General features: G+C 45.2%; 1 protein-coding gene across 1 annotated transcript; it reads right to left on the minus strand.

The window, feature by feature from the left end:
• Positions 1-6,385: 6,385 nt before the first annotated feature.
• LOC103207326 (aldose reductase-related protein 2-like) lies at positions 6,386-19,099 on the minus strand. The gene is made up of 10 exons (XM_007952909.1): positions 19,034-19,099; positions 15,910-16,077; positions 14,725-14,841; positions 13,688-13,765; positions 9,703-9,825; positions 9,362-9,468; positions 8,590-8,671; positions 7,968-8,051; positions 7,094-7,176; positions 6,386-6,428 (listed from the first exon to the last, which is right to left on the minus strand). The coding sequence occupies exons 1-10, from the start codon at positions 19,097-19,099 to the stop codon at positions 6,386-6,388; spliced, it is 951 nt and encodes a 316-aa protein (XP_007951100.1).
• Positions 19,100-20,276: the final 1,177 nt, after the last annotated feature.

Consider the following 20,276-nt stretch of genomic DNA (forward strand, 5'->3'; position numbering starts at 1 on the left):
CAAGCAAAGTTGTATCATCAGCGTATCACAGGTTGTTAATGATTCTTCCTCCAATCCTGATGCCATGTTCTTCTTCATATAGTCCAGCTTCTCGGATTATTTGCTCAGCATAAAGATTGAATAAGTGTGGGGAAAGGACACAACCTTGACACTCTCCCTTCTTGATTTTAAACCATGCAGTGTCCCCTTGTTATGTTGGAATGACAGCCTCCTGGTCATGAGTACAATTAAGTGTTCTAGAATTCCCATTCTTCTCAATGTTACCCAGAATTTGTTATGATCCACACAAACAAATGCTTTTGCATAGTCAGTAAAAAACAAATAAACATCTTTCTGGTATTCTTTGCTTTGAGCCAAGATCCATCTGACATCAGCAAGGATATCCCTCATTCCACATCCTCTTCTGAATCCAGCTTGCATTTCTGAAAGTTCTCTGTCAATATACTGCTGCAACTGTTTTTGAATTATCTTCAGTAAGATTTTACTTGATATTGTTCAATAATTTCCACATTCTCCGGGATCACCTTTCTTTGGAAAGAATGGGTACAAATATGGATCTCTTCCAGTCAGTTGGCCAGGTAGCTGTTTTCCAAATCTCTTGGCATAACCGAGTGTTGAATCCATTTGTTGAAACATCTCAGTGGGTATTCCATCAGTTCCTGGAGCCTTGTTCTTTGCCAATTCCCTCAGCACAGCTTCGACCTTTTCCCTCAATACCATTGGTTCTTGAACATATGCCACCTCCTGAAATGGATGAACATCGACTAGTTCTTTTTGTTACAGTGACTCTGTATTCCTTCCATCTTCTTTTGATGCTTCCTGCATTATTCAATATGTTGCCCATAGAATCTTTCAATATTGCAACTGGAGGCTTAAATCTTTTCCTCAATTCTTTCAGCTTTAGAGATGCTGAGCATGTTCTTCACTTTTGGTTTTCTAACTCCAGATCTTTGCACATTTCATTATAGTGATTGGTTTTGTCTGTTTGAGCTGCTCTTTGAAATTGTCTGTTTAGCTCTTTTATCTTGTCATTTCTTCCATTTGTTTCAGCTACTTTCTGCTCAAGGGCAAGTTTCAGAGTCTCTTCTGACATCCATTTTGGCCTTTTCTTTCTCTCTTGCATTTTTAATGATCGCTTGCTTTCTTCATGGATGATGTTCTCGATGTCATCCCACAATTCTTCTGGCTTTTTGTCATTAGTGTTCAATGCATCAAATCTTTTCTTTAGATGGACTGTAAATTCAGGAAGGATCTATTCAAGCTCATATTTTGGATCTCATGGACTTGTTTTAATTGTCTTCAACTTCAAGTTGAACTTGCATATGAGCAATTGATGGTCTGTTCCTCAATCAGTTCCTGGCCTTGTTTTGGCTGAAGATATTAAGGTTTTCCAATGCCTCTTGCCACAGATGTAGTCAATCTGATTGCTGTGTACTCCATCTGGCAAAGTCCATGTGTATAGCCACTATTTGTGTTGTAGATAAAAGGTATTTGCAATGAATAAGTTGTTGATCTTGCAAAATTCTATCATGAGATCTCCAGCATTATTTCTGTCACCACGGCCAAATTTTCCAACTACTAGTGATTCTTCTTTGTTTTCAACTTTTGCATTCCAGTCACCAGTGATAATCAACATATCTTTATTGCATGTTCGGTCAATTTCAGACTGCAGAAGTTGATAAAAATCTTCAGTTTCCTCATCTTTGGCGTTGGTGGTTGGTATGTAAATTTGAAAATAGTATTAACTGGTTTTCCTTGTAGGCATATGGATGTTACCCTATCACTGACAACATTATACTTCAGGACAGATCTTGAAACATCCTTTGTAATGATGAATGCTACACCATTCCTCTTCAAATGTTCATTCCCAGGGTAGTAGATCATATGGTTGTCTGATTCAAAATGGCCAAACTGGTCCATTTCAGCTCACTAATGCCTAGGATATCAATTTTTATGCATTCCATTTCATTTTTGATAACTTCCAGTTTTTCTATTCATATTTTGTACATTTCATGTTCCAATTATTAATGGATGTTTGCAGCTGTTTCTTCTCAATTTGAGTCATGCCACATCAGCAGATGGAAGTCCTGAGAGCTTCACTTTATCCATATCGTTAAGGTTGGTTCTACTCTGAGGAGGAAGCTCTTTCCCAGTCGTATTTTGAGCGCCTTCCGAGCTAAGGGGCTCATCTTCCTGCACTGTAGTGGACAATGTTCCTGGGCTATTCATAAAGTTGCTTAATGATATATCAAACAGTTTTTCTCTGCTATTCATAAGGTTTTCCCTGGCCAATGCTTTAAGAAGTGGATGGCCTCTCCCTTCTTCCTAGTCTGTCTCAGTCTGTAAGCTTCATTGAAGCCTGTGTACCCTGTGCAAACCTGCTGGCATTTGAAACACTGGTGGCACAGCCTCAAGCCTTACAGCAACACACAAACCACCACAGTAGGACAAACTGACAAACAAGTTTGTCTCCCTTAGCTGTTTGAAACCTCTCTACCCTCTCCTTACCTGGATCCTGCACCTCTGTCATCCCTGGCTTTTACCCCCTTCCTGCCTCTTGGGGTGAGGCCTGTTATCTCCCTCCACTTACCTGGATCCCATGACTCTGTCTTGTCCTTGGCTTTTCCCCTGCTTCCTGCCACCTTGGGGTGAGGGAACTTGGTGCAAGCAATTTCAGATAACATTTTTGTCATGTGCTTCCTGGAACATTCTTGGTACTTATTTTCTGAGAACAACCCCATTTCTTTCTCTTCTCCTCCCCATTTTCATAACTGTGGTGTGGACTAACTCTTCATTGAATGTCTGACTGAACACCTCAATATTTTAGTTTTAATCTACACCAGCAGTATCCAACCCAACTTGCATAGGTGACAACGTTGGGCAAGTAACAGCATGAATGAAAAGTATTAATGAAGCAAGGTGCACCTAGCTGAGGAGAGACAATCAGCATCATGGTGCATTCTTTTTTGTGGTCATACTTGGTAAATTGGAAGCTGAAGGAAAAAAAATACATGTTTATCTACTCTGTGAATTTTCTACTGCTATTTAACAAATCACTGCACTCTTGCTAGTTTAAAATAACCTCCATTTATTGGCTCGAAGTCTTATAAGCCAAACATCTAGACAGTCTGGCTGTGCAGTCTGCTGAGAGCATCACACAGCTGACAACAAGGTGTTGGCCAGACTGGGTTCTTGTCTGAAGGCTCTGGGGAAAAATCCACTTCCAAGTTCATTCAAGTTCATTCTTACTACAGAACTCTGTTCCTTGCAGTTGCAGGGTTAAGGTTCTATTTCTCGGCTCACTATCAGCTATGAGTTGTGCTCACCTTAAAGGGCCACCCACATTTCTTGTCATATGTCCCCTTTTATCTTCAATCAACAACAGTGAGTGGAATGCTTCCTACTTTGAATCTCTGACTTCCTCTTTCTCTGCTTAAACCAGATGAAAAGTCTCATGTGATTAGGTCAGGCCCACCCCAGTGATCCCTCTAGCTTAAGGTCAACTGATTTTGGAGCTGAATTACATCTGCAAAATCCTTGTAACATAATCGAGGGAAGGCCAGCTCATTATATTCACAGGTTCCACTGCACTCAAGGGGAAGAGCTGGATCCTGCCAACTCTGTATACCTTGAGATACTGGATGGCTAAGGTCACCATGTGTCCAAATCAGCTTGACAACAGTAGCTTTGTGTTTGCTTTTGTTTTTTCAGGGAACTTAGGAAGATAGCAGTTCTAGCTTTTTCTGGGCCTGGCTGTGAAGAGGTAAATCCCTCTGGCCCAAATTGATAAAGGCCCAGGAAATGACTGCAGCCATATCAGGCCATTTGGACTTGTCCACAGAGGCAGCCAGTGTCAGCTGTGCGATAACACTGCATGAGGCACAGTTTCCAGAGCAAAGGACAGAGAGTGAAATGCAAAGTCATGGTGCTGGTGGCTGCCAACACTGGCCCAAACTGCTATGATAAGATAACAAGAGAAATTAAGACAATACAGAGTACAGGGCACCAGGGGAATGAACACCTGCAGAAACGGGCAGGCTGTGAAGAAAAGCAGGGCCTGGAAAGAATGTAGATGATGTCAAGAGATGCTGTTTTTGCAACTTTGTTAACACATCAATGCCAAAGGAAGTTCTGTTCAAAAAGCTCCATGAATATGTGATCAGAAACGTGGAGCATACAGCGATGGGCAGAGTAATGTGTGAGACACTAGGAAAGAAAGAAAACCAGAATAAGCAGAATTTTGCTGATCATGGGAAAAGAGCCAAAGTTATTAGGAAGAAGTTATCAATGAGATGGATTGACACGGTGGCTGCGATGATGGGCTCAAGTATAGCAGGGATCCGGGAGCTGGCGCGGGATCAGGCAGTGTTTCGTTCTGCTGTGCATGGGGTCACTATGAGTTGGAAATGACTTGATGGTGCCTAACAACAACATAGAAGAGTCAACATCCTTCTTTAATTTTATGGATTACTTCAACATTGTGGCAATAGGGTACAATTTTTTTTCCACCCCTTTTTTTATCGTTCTGAATGTACACAGTAAAGCATTCACCAATTCAACAGGTTCTGTGTGTACAATTCAGTGACATCAATGACATTCTTCGAATTGTGCAACCATTCTCACCCTCCTTCTCTGAGTGGTGCCTCTCCCATGAACATAAATTCACTGCCCCCTAAACTTCCTAGGTAATCATTTGAGTTACTGCTGTCAGTATGATCCTAAAAGACTGCAATACTCAAGGCTGATCTTTTTCCATTAGTTAATCTAAACTGCTCAGTTCTAAGAAGACTTGAGGGGATACTTTGGGTTTAAGGTTTAAAGATGACCTCAGGGCCAATTTTCAGTGCTCTGATAGTATTTATAGAAAGCTTTATAGTTTTTATCATCGTTAAAGGCCTCTGAGCATACAGGCCGTCTTTGCCATCTTGGCCCCTTGGAAAGCATCCCTGTGGCCATTCTCTTCTGCTTCCGGCTTCTCTGGCTTCGTGAAAGGTGTTAACTGGTAGACAGCACATCCCAGGCTGTGACCACACCTTGTTTGTACTGCCCTTCATAAAGAGTGGCTAACAAGGGGTTGCACCTGTTTCTAGCATGGCGCAGAGCAAAGGGGACTGGAGAGAGTGAATTCCTCCATTCCCACTTTACCCGTCACTGTTAGACCTGGGGGCAGGGCAGTAATGGTTCAGTGATGGCACTCTCACGTTCTGTGCAGCAGTTCGGGGTTCAATTCCCAGACAGTGCACCTCAAGTGCAGCCACAACCTGTCTGTCCCTGGAAGCTTGCATGTTGCCATGATGCTGAACGGGTTTCAGAGGAGTTTCCAGACAAATACAAATTAAGAAGAAAGCCCTGGGGACCCACTTCCAAAACTCAGCCAGAAAATCCTATGGGTCATTACAATCAGATCCCCTTGGGCGTGGGGTGGCCACGAGTTGGGAGCTGACTTAAAAGCAGCCATTAACAATAATGAGCAACTAGAAGCGAGCGGGGACAGAAGAAGGAGCCCTGAACATCATCATCATCTCAGTTCCAGCTTAAAGATGTTGAATGATCTCTGAACTATCTGACTGGTTGTAGCATTCTTCTAGAATCACTCCAGATTACATGAAGAGACGTAATGATTAACAGACCTCTTTCTAGTTTCTCAGCTGTAAAATGGGAATAAAAGTATCTTCCATTCACTCATCCCTTCATCCATCCATCCACTCAATAGATTTAAGTAAGGCCCACAATGAACAAAATGGACAAAAATCCCTGATCTTATACAGTTTATATTCTAGTTGGTTGAAATAAACAAACATACGAATAACAAAGAAATAAAATTGATAGTGTGGGCCCTGGGTGATGCAGATAATTAAGCACTCAATTACTAGCCAAAGGTTGGTGGTGCAGATCTTCACTTTTTGGGCTCTGCCACTCATGTCTGGGTGGTCTTGAGCAAAGAGTTGGCCTCCCTGTGCCCCCATTTCCTCTTCTGTAAAATGGGAATGACGAAAGAGTACCTATCTCAAGGGATTCTATGAGTCAACACATATAAAAAGCACCTCACTTAGTGGTAGTACATAGGAAACTCTCAAAACATGTTGGTTACAATCATTGTTATTTATTCTTTTTATCATATTCTTCATGTTAGCACAGCTTCTGGTGTTTAACAAACGTTTGATCGCATATGTGAAAAAAAAAAAAAATGCCTATTTCCCTGTGATTATCCGCTCCTGGTTGGACACGCCAAACTCCAGGAGATGCAGCCCAGACTCTAGCAGGCAGCTCAGTGTGACTTCAGATGAACCTGGCTAAAATAGGGCTGCAATGCCGAGAGCTCCACTGCAGGCAAGTGAAGCAAGAATCCACTGGATAATCTCAGCAGGAACCTGAAGGTCCACCATCAGTATTCTGCAGTGAAAGGATAATCCTCCAGACTGGCCCCTCTGCAGACAGAATGAGAGAGAATAACTGTCAAGAAGAGCCCTTTCCACAAGCAATGGCGGTGTTGTAAATACGTTCTTCTCTGGGGCATCCTATGGTCTTCATGCTCTCTCAGCCTACCCCTCCCCGAGATTATGAGAAGGCAAAAGACAAGTGTCCACACCTCCACCTTCCCTCGGACTGATCTGAGGGCATGCTAAGAAGGAGGGCAGGCAGGCAGGCAGCAACCAGGGCATAAGAATAAACTCCTAGATTGGCAGTAGGAATCTCCTCAGAGACACCTTGGAAGAAACACCTGGTGATCTACTTCAGAAACGTCACAGTCATTGAAACCCTGTGGAGCACAGCTCTAGTCTGACACATGGGATCACCACGAGTCAAAATCAACGGGGACAACTCCATGGTTAATAAGGCTGGAGCTGAGCACTGTACTGAGTGCCTTCTAACTATCACCTGGATTAGTTTCAGAAGTTCAGACACTGAGCAGCAGTTAGGGATATGTCTTTCTTCATCTATCTGACACTCCAGTCCTAACTTTCCAAACTGCCTGAAGACAGTGTTTGAAGACAAAATAGTCCTAGCTGCCTTCCAAGCCCTCCAGCTCATCATCTACCAGTTTAGGGAAACAGTGATGCTCCCCTTTGTTAGAGTGACCCAGTGTACTTACTCCTTCAGGTCACAGATCCGCCAGTTTCTGTTGAAGCTGAGTATGGTCACCATCTCCTTATCACTCAACTGGAAGTCAAAGACCTGGAAAGGGGGAAGTTCAAGCCAAGGGTCCCTTTCCAGCAGAAAAAGAGCTCACATTCACAGCATTAACTGACCAGATGATGTCCTCATTATGTCCACTGGGCATGAATTTTGCTTTAAACTAGGTCCTATAAATATGACCAAATTGAATCCAAGAAAAGTATAAAAAGAATCATACACCATGACCAAATTGCACTGATCCCAAGTATGCATGGCTAGTTCAACATTCAAAATCAGTTAGTGATTGATTTTTCATATCAACAAAGAAAGACTAACAAAGAAAAATTTTGTGGTCATATCAGTAGATGTAGAAAGGTGTGTGATGTTAGGTCTATGTGCTGACTGCAGATGTTATCAGCTTGGGGTACAAAGGGCAAAGTGGCCAGGCTCATGGGCTTCCCACGGCAGGGATGTTCCTGATGGACACACATGCCCCTCCAGTGAGTAGGTCCTCTCCAGTGTGGTCAGGGCCTCTCTGCTGAATGGGTGGGGGGTGAGGCCAGGAGACTCTACTCCACATGTGATGGTGATCTGCTGCTCAGGGTCTACCAAGCCTCTTAGCAGCTGTGTTCACACCTACCAGTCAAGACAGGTAGCTCCAGCCCATCTCTGGCCCATGAGTCATCTACTTCAGCTCTTACTAACGTCAGCCCCCTGGCCTGGGAGGTGACAGGGTGGTAGGCAGGGGGCAAGGCCCATAGACAACGCAGGGACAAGATGAGGAGCCTGGTGATAAGAGTCTTACCTTCTCCTCCACTGAGGAAAACCAGAGTTGACCAGCAGACTCTTACCTGGAAGTTCTCAGTGATGCGCTTTGGGGTCACAGATTTGGGGATCACAACCACATTCCTCTGAATATGAAAACGGATCAGAACCTGTGGATGAAGGGCATCATGCTCCACTCACCACCAGGACCCTTCCTCCATGAACAGCCAAACGAACCACATTGCAGCTCCCTGCCTTCATTACAACGGCGATGGTGGACTAAATGTGTCCCTGTCAGACACTGGCAGTCTCAGCTGGACGGTATCTCAGAATCTTCACAACAGCCTAAAGAGGCTGGTTCTAAATTTTCTTATTAGGAAAGCACAGTGGCTGGACCAGAGTTGGGTCCCAAGTTGACATGTGATAGAGCTGAATCTCCACCCAGATCTCTCCCACCAAAGGCACTCTGGTCACTGGGTGGTCAGGCTCACAGGAAGCTGCTAGACAGGGTCCATCCCTGTCTCAGAGATAACAGTGTATCTCCTGGAGCCCCAACAGTACTTTCACTAAGAGTCTGACTGGGCCTTATCTGCCCTGGTCTTCCTGTTCACAGAGATAAGTGAAGACAATACAATAAAGGAAACACAGGGCTCTGGATTGCTGGGGGAAGGTGAGGGTTGAGATTAGGAAAATGCAGTACTAATGTACCTGGGCTGGGGTTTTGTTGTGCTTTGCAGCAATCTGCTTGATATTGGGGTCTTCTAGCAGTGAAGGGTCCTCTGGCTTGGCCCTAAAGGTCAACAGATGGCAGGCATGAACAATCACCATGGTTACTATGTTAGATGAACATCTCTTTGATGACAGTGGTCTCAAGGCTACTTTTCCCAGTCTCCTCTAACAATCAGCATGGGTTACTATGTGTAGATGAACATCCCTTCTATGATGGCTTCAAGGTTGCTCCTTATAGTGTCCTCCATCTGGGAGACAGGCAGAAGCACCTGAAGGCCTTGTCTTACTTTTGGGCGCACTATGGCTCTAAATGTTGCCTTGGGAAAGGCTGGTCTACTTCTGAGTGGCTAAACTTGAATAATTGCAGGGGAATAAGCATGTTGCCATTGGGGTGAAAAAAAAAATTTAAAAAAAAAATATACATATATATATATATATATATACACACACACACACACACACACATATATATATCCCACATTTATTCATTGTAATCCCATTTAGATGTACTGAACACATTGCCTATAGCAGGGATTGTGCGGCTGGCATGGGATCGGGCAGTGTTTCGTTCTGCTGTGCATGGCGTCGCTATGAGTCAGAAACGACTCAACGGCACTTAACAACAACAACAACGAACACATTGCCTTAGACATAGTATATTTGCCAGTGGCTTGTAGTCTTATGCCAATATTAACCAATTATGAGTAATTTTTTAAAGAACATCAAGAGAAAGACCCCTGAGGAGCCTCACCAAGGTCTGTCTGGAGAGCCCAGCGGGCTGTAGGCAGTAACTGCAATGCCCTTAGACTGGCAGTACTGGATCAGCTTCTCCTGTGTGAGGTATGGGTGACACTCAATCTGCAAAGCAAACAATCCCGTCACTAGGAAGTTGGGCTGTGGATGGAGTTAGGGAGTTCTATGTACACAAAAAGGATAGCCAAACACAGACCAAACACTGCCTACTGGTATATTGGATGCCAAACCCTGTGACTGACTCAGATCTCCCCAAAGCATCCTCATCACGGGCCCCTGAGAGGCAACTCAGTACACAACACTGAACTTGCCTCCAAATGTTTATGAACCAGAATTTACCTGGTTAGTCACCGGTTTGTGTTTCAGTCCAGGTTTGTTCAAAAGTCTCTCAATCTGGAAGTGGTTGAAATTAGAGACGCCAATGGCTTTCACCAGCCCCTCATCCACCAGATCCTCCATGGCCTGTCACAGAGGCAGAGGTGAGACTCAGGGAGGTCAGAGAAGAACGGGATTAACGTGGGTCACAGTAGTCAGGGAGGCTTCGTGGGTGGATTTTGAACAGGGGCTTGAAAAGTAAGTTGGAGAAAAGAAGGAAGAGACGAGAGTAGGTGGGGAGGGGGTCAACATTAATGGTCTGAGACAGGGGCAAGCACAAGGGCTTCAAGGGACACGTTATCTGTGGTTCTCAAACTTGGCTGCCTTTTGGAACCACCAGAGAGTTTTTAAAATGTTGATGCCTGGCATTCCAGCCCCAGAGTTTCTTCCTGAATTGGTCTGGGTAGGGACATGCACACTGGGACTTTTGAAACTCCCAGGGGATTTCAACACAAAGCTAAAGCTAAGAACCACTAGGGTGGATTAGAAGGGTCTTCAACCAGGGGAAACTTGAAGTTGAGAACTGATGGGATCAGAAGGGCCCTGAAACTCTGGAGATGGCGCATGTGATGACAGGAAGGGTTTGTGTGTCACAGATAAAGCCTACTTGGGTTGTGGCACATCTGAACTCCTTTACACATTTTTTTCAGCCTCTGTTTAGGAACGGTCAGTAAGGTTTCTGTTGATCTGGTTGTAGGTCCACATGATCACACATTACTTATGTTTCAGTCCTACACATTTCATCTCAGACTCCCCCTCATCTTGATCAACAGTATCTCTTCGGGCCTTCAGAATGCTCTCTGTAACAGTCATTGTCAAACTCATTCAGGGAAATCAGGGCACTTTTGGCAGACATCAATGACGTGATTACCATCATTAATACCATCATATAAGTGAGGGCAAAAAAGTCTTGTGGAGCAAACATTAGAGACATGCTTGTCTCCACATCTCAAAAGGAATAATTCCTAGGATATTTAAGAAGTCATGTTTTATCAGGGTGATAAAAATGACAGAAGTGCTCTGTCAAATTCATCACACAGGGTGAGCTTGCTGAAATCTCAGGCTGAGTTGCAGATCTTGTCACAGTCTTCACTCTTAGGAACAAAGCATTCATTGAGGAAGTCCGTACAAGTGAACCATTAATCTTGAAATTTTTCTTTATGGTGACAGGGAGGTAAATATGTTGATCCTTTTCTACAGTTAAGTCCCAGAATTCCAGTTTTCTGCTTATGGCTAATATTTTGTTGCTAGCAAAGAGAGTGATCACTTTACTTGAAGGTTCAGGCTTAATCAATTTGTTTCAGTGAAAATATCAAGTATTTAAGACTATAGCTGAACAATTGCTCATGGGATCATTAAAGGAAACAGAATGTGTAAACCTAAAAAGAAAAAGAAAAAAGTTGATTTCAACTTATAATTTGAACCCTCTGTCTAACATTGACAAGGGACCCTAGAGGTGCAGTGGGTAAGCTCTCATCTCCTTACTAAAGGGTGGGCAGTTCTAGCCCACCAGTTCCATGGAAGAACAATGTGACAGTCAACTTTGGTAAAGGTTTACAGCCTTGGAAACCCTATGGGGCAGTTACACTGTCCTATAGGTTTGCTAGGAGTTAGAATCGACTCAATGATAGCGGGTTTGTATGGTTTGGATCCAGTACGTAAGAAGCCCTGGTGGCAAGTGAATGAACTCTCAGCTACTAACTGAATGTCTGGCAGTTAAAACCCACCAGCCTCTCTGGGAGAAAAATGTGCCAGTCTGCTTTCTTAAAAATTACAACCTTGGAAAGCCTAGGGAGCCATTCTAGTCTGTCATATGGGGTCATTGTGAGTCAGAATCAGCTCAACAGCGGTGGGTTATGAGTCTAGTACTTGGACTCAACCAGCTCTCGCAATGTCCATCTCACATTGTACTATGGCTTCATAGTTAGTCATATGAGGAGCATAGCACACACATATGCCAAATTGTGCCTTCATAAGATTTTCCCAAGAGTATCTGATTTGCTTCTATTTATTGTCTCTGCTCATGAGGCATGCTATTTCTAATAATTTTTATTAATATGGCTCTGGATTGAAGAAACCATTGCTTTTATTATTATTATTGCTAACTTTGATTTTACAGAACCTAACTGCAAATGTCTTAACCTCACCAAGCAAGTCCAAGGGTACCATTGAAGATAGTTCTTTGTTATGGACAAGAGCTTTTTTTTCTTTTTTTTTCTTTCTACATACAACACACAGAGCTTCAGGACAATCTTCAGGATGGGCTTTGAAGGGTAGACCTCGAAGTCAGATAGATCTGGGGCCTATCCCAGTTTTGCTATGCACTTGCTGTTAATCTGGACAAGCCATCACCATTTCTCGGTCTCAGTTCCCCCATTTATAACAGGGAAGACTCACAGATCCTTCCCCCTAGGGCTATGCTGATTAAGGGAACCTATGAGTAATGTTCCTGTGCTCAGTAAATATTAGTGAGCTTAATCTTTTCCACCTCCTGAAAGATATGTGTTATTACTAGGATGTATTAAAAAAAAAAAAATTAAGATGAGGAAAGTAAGGCTTAGAGGAGTGAAATAACTTCCTCCAGGTTATTCAGCTAATCCATGTAAACCCAGGCCAATATCCCTGCTCAGATCCCTCTCCTCCAGCTGGAATGGTGTGTATTCCCAAAGAGGGGTGTTGTGTTGTTGTTGTTGTTAGGTGCCATTGAGTCATCTCCAACTCATAGTGACCTTATGTACAACAGAACGAAATACTGCCCGGTCCTGGGCCAGCTTTACAATCCCTGCTATACCTGAGCCCATCATTGCAGCTACTGTGTCAATCCATCTCGTTGAGGGCTTTCCTCTTCTTTGTTGATCCTCCACTTTACCAAGCATGATATCCTTTTCCAGGCAATGGTCCCTTCTGACAACATGACCAAAGTAGATGAGACCAAGTCTGGCCATTCTCACTTCCAAGGAGCCTTCTGGCTTCACTTCTTCCAGGACAGATCTGTTAGCTCTTCCAGCAGGCCGTGCTACTTTCAGTATTCTTTGCCAACACCACAACTCAAAAGCATCAACCTTTTTTTTTGGTTTTCCTTATTCATTATATAGCTCTCACATGCATATGAGGAAATTGAAAATACCATGGCTTGGTTTAGGCACACCTTAGTCTTCAAGGAGACATCTTTGCTCTTCAGCACTTGAAAGAGGTCTTTTGCAGCAGATTTGCCCAATGCAATATGTCTTCTGATGTCTTGACTGCTGCTTCAATTGGTGTTGATTGTAGAACCAAGTAATATGTAGTCTTTGACAACTTCAGTCTTTCCTCTATTTATGGTGATGCTTCTTATTGGTCCAGTTGTGAGGATTTTTGTTTTCTTTATATTGAAGTGTAATCCATACTGCAGACCGTAGTCTTTAATCTTCATTAGTAAGTGCTTCCAATCATCCTCACTTTCAGCAAGCAAAATTGTGTCATTTGCATATCTCATGTGGTTAATGAGCCTTCCTCCAATCCTGATGCCACATTCTTCTTCATATAGTCCAGCTTGGTGGTACAGTGATATTTCCCTTGGAGGATTCATTCTTAGCCTTTAGAAATATCAAGAGTGTCAGAAAAAAAAAGCCAAAAGCCAAAGGTGATTTGGAAGGAACTAGAGGAACCACTGGTAGCATAGTGGCTAAAGCACTTGACTGCTAACCAGAAGGCTGGTGGTTCAAACCCACCAGCCACTCCTCGGAAGGAAGGTTGGGCAATCCTACTTTCGTAGTGATACTGCCTCGGAAACCCAAGGAGGGGTCGCTATGAGTCGGGGCCGACTCGACGGCAAAACAACAACAACAGAGGAACCACAGATGATTTCTAGGACATTAAACAGTGTCACATACCTGGGTTGTCTTGTGCTAGCAAGCAGTGGGGAGGATCACTGTAGCAAAGTTTTTCTTTAGAAAAAGCTGGAACCTACCTCCCAGGCATCCAAGAATGTTGTCTTACTGAGGAGGAGATTGCCTTTCTCATCTTTGGGGAAACATTCCTTCCCAGGCTGTAAATGCAAAACAAAAACTTAAGCTGGAATCACCCTCCAGACCCTGAGTTCTATTTACAAGGTTCCAGACTCCTGGACCTCCTCCATGGGCTAAACAACCACAACCACATGATACTTTTTCAGACTCTGGGCTACAGACTTTAAGAACCTGAGGTTAAACAAAATTTCTAAACCAATCTACTGCCATATGTAAGTCCTCATATTTTAGAAACTGCTGGTTTATTTCAAAATTCTTCATTAGTGAATCTCAAAAGCCAACACTATCACCGTGGACGTTGACCTCATGCACTCAAGGCCCACATAAACTTGGGAACAAACTTTAACTTCAAGAGCAGCAGGCAAGTCCCATCACAAGAGTGGCATTTCTGGAGAAGGCATTGGCATGCTTCTCTTTTTGTAGGCTCAGGAGGCCTGGAGGGAGGATGGTGCCAGTCATCACCTCACAGACCGCGAGATGAGAGAATTGGCCATCACGTCCCCTCCCACCTTCAAAGAGATGGAGGGGAGCCCAGAACAGGCGCACTGGTCTTCAGCAAGGACTGGCCACCCTCCAGCAGGAACGTCCTTGGGCTTTTCTCCAAGATGCCACACCCAGAGTGTGCTTTGTAATTACAAGAAGGTTGAGCCCTGAATAGTGTTATGAAAGAGTATCACAACTGGAGTCCATGGTATGGAATCAGGACAAAAACAACATGGAAGCCATAGCCTCTGTGGGCTGCCAGAAATGATATCCCTTGCAGATGTAACTCAGAAGATCAAGCACATGGCCAGCTCTGTAGCCCTGGCCTTGACTTCTTTGACAACCCAGCCCTTTGGTCTATAGCAGTCTCCTGACCACCTGCATCTCACAGGTGTGAAAGGAAAGAGCTCCTACCTCAGCCTCCCCACAGCTGGCTCAGTGGATGCTCTCTGGGATCTGCTTAGAAGTGAGAAATGGGATGAGTATTAGCTCCAACCTGCAGCCCTTGTGGCCAGTGAATAAGGTAGATGTCCAGATAGTCTAGCTTCAGATCCTTGAGGGTCTTCAGACAGGCTTCCTTCACCAGGGGCCTCTCGAAGAAGGTAGACCACAGCTGCAGAGAACGACAATCAGGGTCAGTACTGAGACAGAAGTCTCCATCACCCATATCTCCCTGCCCCTGGATCTAACCTGGGACTGGCTCTTTATAGCAAAAGTGGTTCAGACTATGACCTAGGTGAGCTTGGCCACCAGGGCTCAGCAAGTCAAGGACTGTTTCTAAGTGCTGAGCAGTTTTTTGCTCAGCTCTCCTAGCATGTTATATATATATATTAGTGGGTGTATTTGGTCCCTGATCCTACACTTGTTTCCCTGTGTCATCCACCCCTCAGCTGTAGGCTCCCTGAGAGCAGGGATCATGTCTAACTGAGATTCCAAGTTCTCAGGCCTCAGGGCCAGAAGTTTCTTTTTCTGCAGCCCCATGTCTCCAGCCTGCTGGTCCCAGTGGTGGCTTCTCACAGAGTCCTCCAGACTCAGCACTTCAACAGGATCTGTGTACTGGGTGACACGTGCTCTTTCTAGGACCTGAAGCTTGTGTTTTAGGTGTGCATAATACCAGGCCAGTGAGTCCCAACCTTACAGACTAATGCACATACTCTTTTTTTAAAAAGAAAAATAATATTTGTAACTTGTTTTTTATTAGGCTCAAAGAAAATGAAAATCATATGTAACAATAAAAAATAAATGTTCCCACAGTTTACAATCCTCCTTCCCCCAAGTTGAGGACCTCAGGGCCTTATCCCTGGAGACTACTCTCTGCAAAGACAACTTCCAAATCCATCCCTGACTGTCCCATGATCAACACTGCCCCACTGATCAACACTGGGCAGATGAATTCCATGACGGCTGGGAGGCCATGGCCATCAGTGTGGCTCAGTGGATCCTCCCCCATATGGAAAACCCAATTGAGAGGCGTAATCCAGGGGCATCATCTCCCTATTCCAGTCCTGGATGGAGTATGGTTATGTGGGTACTAGGTATGTCATAACACAGAGAGGAAGAGGGCTGGGGAAATAACTTTTTGCTTGTAGGGAAGGGTAGAGAATCGTTGGTGTTGACCGAACCAAACTCTTCTGGCTGCCCTAAGGTTAAGACTCCCTCCCACCCCACGGGCCTTGGGCACCTTGCTGACAATGAAGAGGTCCTCACGCCTCACAGCCTTCTCTTGGAGCTTCTCCTGGATGGCCTCCCCCACCTCATTCTGATTCTCATACATGAAGGCACAGTCAATGTGGCGGTACCCCACGTCAATTGCTGCCTTCACAGCCTCTTTGACTTGGCCTGGAGAAGACTAAGGAGAAGGAAAAGACAATTATGTGCTTTCAACCCTAAACCAACACCTCAGGACTCCCCTCCATGGCCTACCTCTCCATACCATGGCCTTTCTGGGCCCAATTTCCAGGGGATACTGAGGTAGAGAACACTCTTTGGGGAGCATTTCAAAGGAGAAGAACGCAAAGATTTTGTGATCATGGCTCATATCCCATTCTATGCAAAAATCAATTCCTCTTAGTCTAGGTTAATCTTCCAGTCTTAACACAGCCCAAGTGTGTGTGGGTGACTCATGGTTTCTCATGTCCCCCTTGGTAAAGATGGGCTGACCTACAATTCCTCATCCCCCTTTTTTCTAAATATGAGTGGCCATGGTTCCTAGTCCCTCCTTTAAAGTGTGGAGTGACCTCCAGTTTATAGTGCCACCCTTTGTAAAATAGGGTCAATCAGATCTCCTTGTGCCCCCTTTGTAAATATGTGATGACCCATGGCTCATAATTGCCCCTTTGTAATGATGGATGACCCACAACTCTGGGTGCCTTCATGCCCTCATGAGGGTGACCCACGGCTTCTAGTGCCCACTTTGTGAAGACAGGGATGAACCGTGGCTCCTAGTCCCTCCTTTGAAATGTAGGATGATCCACACCTTGTAGTACCCCCCCTTTCTAAAGATGAGGCCACCCACAGCTCACAGTGCCCCCTTTGTGAAGACCAGGCTGAAACTGCCCTCTGAAATGACCCAGAAAAATTGGCAGAAAAGTTCTTCAAACAGTGGTAAGGCTCTGCATCAAGTTAGTCTGGATAAATCCAGGCTCCACCACCAGCTAAGCATCTGGCCTCAGGCAGGTCAATCAATATATACCTTGTCTCCGAAATGAGAGTTACAACAGTACTTGCCTCAGGGGGTGGTTGGCTTGGTAAAGGGCCACAGTAAATGGAAAGTGGTCATCCTAGGGTGGGGACCTAGGAGGGCTCGGTGGGCATGAGCTATTACATAACAGTTGTTTCCGAAAAGGGAGAAGAACACCATCTTGAAAGAACAGAGGTTCTTTTCCCCCTCAAGGAAAAATGGAAATACATTTTAGTCTAACTTGGTCAACCCAAGCACTATAAAGAAAAAGGAAAGAAAGAAAGAAAAGGACTTTGTACTGAATTCCACAAAATCTTTTTTAAACCTCTTCTTTTGTGAAATAGCAAACATACCAACAAAGAGACAAAGAGAATGTGCAGATGTGTTGCATCAGGACAGGAAGTGGGCCCAGGGGCCGCTCTGCCGCCCCTGGGGCCCCTGTACCCCACTGCCAAGTGCCTATCTTTAAAATGACGTCATCCCCAGATCCTGAAAGGGTTCTCTCCACAGTGCTCACCTGTCATTCGAAAACCCCGTTCTGTCATTGATCTGGGGTGAGCAGAGTCTCTGGTGTGTCATTATTTGTTATATTTCTATGGAGGTTAAGGCTCTGATTGGGGATAAAACAGCTCTGTCCCAGCAAGAGACGCTGGGGCTGAACCTGCAGGAAGCTACATACTCCCCCAACGGACCCAGTGTGCTTCCTGAGAATATCCAGTGCTGGGACCATAGGGTGTCACCCTCACCCACAGAGGACCTGGGAAGGACAATGCAAAGGAGGCTACGACCCCAGAGAAGGAAGAATAGGCAGAGAGAAGACAGAATGGAGATTCCTCCTAGTAGCTAGTTAGGGTGGCATCATCACTGACGGAAATGCGAAAAAAGGCCGTCAGTCAGAAAACAATGAGAAAACTTTCTAACTTACTGTTCTGCTTCCCTAGTGCCGCTCTGACAAGAATATACCACAAATGGGATGGCCGTAACAAACAGGAGTTTATTCTTACAATTTGGAGGCTTTAAGTCCAAGTTCAAAGTGCCAGGCTCTACTGGATGAAAGCCCCTCAACCTTGGGGTCCAGCTCTGCCTCCTGCTCCTGGCCCACTGGAGCTAGAGGCGTTTCTTCACTCAGATAGCTGCTGCTGGCTGCTGAGGCTGAGAAGCCCCAAGGTTGACAAGTCAAAAGGCACAGTCCCGATGTTTCCAAACCACACGGCAGGCCATTAACTTAAAAGTCCATTGTAAGTCTCAAGGTCAGCAGAGCATAGCAGGCTGCTGAGCAACGACGTGACTACCCGCAGGGTCCAAGCATGCCATAGGCTAGAGACCATTCCCATGGCTTCTCCTTATATACAGGAAGTAGCCCACGTCCCAAAGCAGCTACTCAGCTGCTTGTGGTAGATCCCACCATGCAGGTGATTGCCAGTCTCATCATGGGGAATAACTACCACCAGCTGCCCAGTCACTCCACCAGGCCCAGCCAAGTTGACTCACAAACATAACTACAACACTTACCTAAGAGGTGCAGGGACCAGCTCACTGAGCCCTGGATGGGGAAAGTGTCTGCCGCCTTGCCAGAGACATTGGCGCAGGCCAGCTGACATGGATCCAGCCAGCAGAGCCAGACTCCCCACCCAGGCACGGGGCAACCCTCCCAGGGAAGCAGCATTCTGGGACTTGAACTGCACTGGAACCCCTGAGGGTCTCGTTCAAGTACAGATATCAACGCAGAAGGCCTGGGGTGGCTCCAGGACCACACCGCACACAGCCAGGGCCACAGGCCACATGTCCTCCCCTCAATCACTCATCCACCAGGCGGTAAACTCCAACAATGTGGAGGTCCCAGAGCCAGGGAGCAGCCAGAGGAAAGTCTTCTAGAGGAACTGCCCTGGAAAACAACTGTGTTTGTCAGCCCAGCACCTGCTTGAAACTGATCCTACACAGGAAGCTCTGTCCTCCCCCAGGAAAAGCAGCCGTGCAGCTTTGGAGGCTGAGTCTGCTGCTGAGAGGGGAGTGTGAGTTCCTGCCTTCAGGGCTGGACTCTCCCTCCCTACAATCTACCAACAGCAGGGCTTCCTGGCTAAAGAGCCCCCGAGGGAGGCAGGGGTCCACACAAGTGCATGTCTACCTTCCAGGTGCCCAGGCCCACGATGGGCATCTTGACTTTGGTGCTGAGCTCCACAAAGGTGGCCATGGTCAGGACAGAAACAGATCTGAGCAGAGGGTGCCGGGCAGACTGTGCTCCGTGCCCTGGATGCCGACAGAGGGAGGAGCCACCTCTGGGGCTGGGCACATTCCAGTCCTGGTAGAACAGCCTGTCTTATCTGCTCTTGTCCTGAAGAAAGCTAATAAATCTCACATGGCAACCGCATGCAAAACTCTCACTGGTGGAGCAGGCTTGCTGGTCTGATAGAGCCTGATGGAATCACTGAGACTATGGCCCCTAGCTGCCCTTCAGGTCTGGAATTGAACCCATACCTGTGGCTTCCAGCCAAACAAAAGACAGGCATATGAGTTGAACATTTACCTCAAGTAGATACACTCCTTGGAGAGAACAATCATGGGAGAAAGAAGGGCTGTGTATGTACAGGGAGACAGCTCAGAGGGCAGAAGTGCATGGAGAAATGGACACAGGGAATAGGTAACTATGGGGAGGAAGTGGGAGGCGAGCTGTTGCATTGGGGTAAATTGTAGTCAATGTCATGAGACAAAGTATATGTGAACTACTGGATGGAAAGTGAATTTGCTGTGTAAATTTGCACCCAAATCACAATTGAAAAAAGAAGAAAAAGTGCATAGGAGCTCTGGTGGCATGGTGCCTAAGGCATTTGACTGCTAACTAGAAAGCTGCCCATTCAAACCCACCAGGCAGTCCTCAGGAGGAAGATTGGACAATCTACTTCCATAGTGATTTAAAAAAAAAAAAAAAAAAACACTTCCTGGTGCCAAATGCATGAATAACTTCATGACAGTTACACCCAGGGGTTTTTATCAACTTTTGTTTTCTTTTGTTGCGAGTTTGGTGTCCAGACAGTGAAACAGCAGGCCTTCTCACATCGACTGATTGCTCCACGGTGGTGCTTTTTCCCCAGGGCATGGAGCGTGCCTGGTACCCACCGGGACAGGATCTTTATATGTTTGTATTCTTCGTGTTTTTACTTAGGCTTTTGGGCTTTGATCAATTCTATTTATAATGAACTTTTTTAAAAATTCTTGTGGCTTCAGTGAAAACTAAAAAACGAAACAAAACTTTGTGATTATAAAAATGACGTACACTCATTATGGAAAATTGGGGAAATACCGATTATAAATAAGGGACTATAAATCACGTGTATTCCCAGCACTCAGAGCCCATTGTCTTCCAGCCATGC

This window comes from Orycteropus afer, unplaced genomic scaffold, assembly GCF_000298275.1.
Source record: "Orycteropus afer afer isolate SDZICR_OR568_19922 unplaced genomic scaffold, OryAfe1.0 scaffold00365, whole genome shotgun sequence".
NCBI lineage: Eukaryota > Metazoa > Chordata > Mammalia > Tubulidentata > Orycteropodidae > Orycteropus > Orycteropus afer.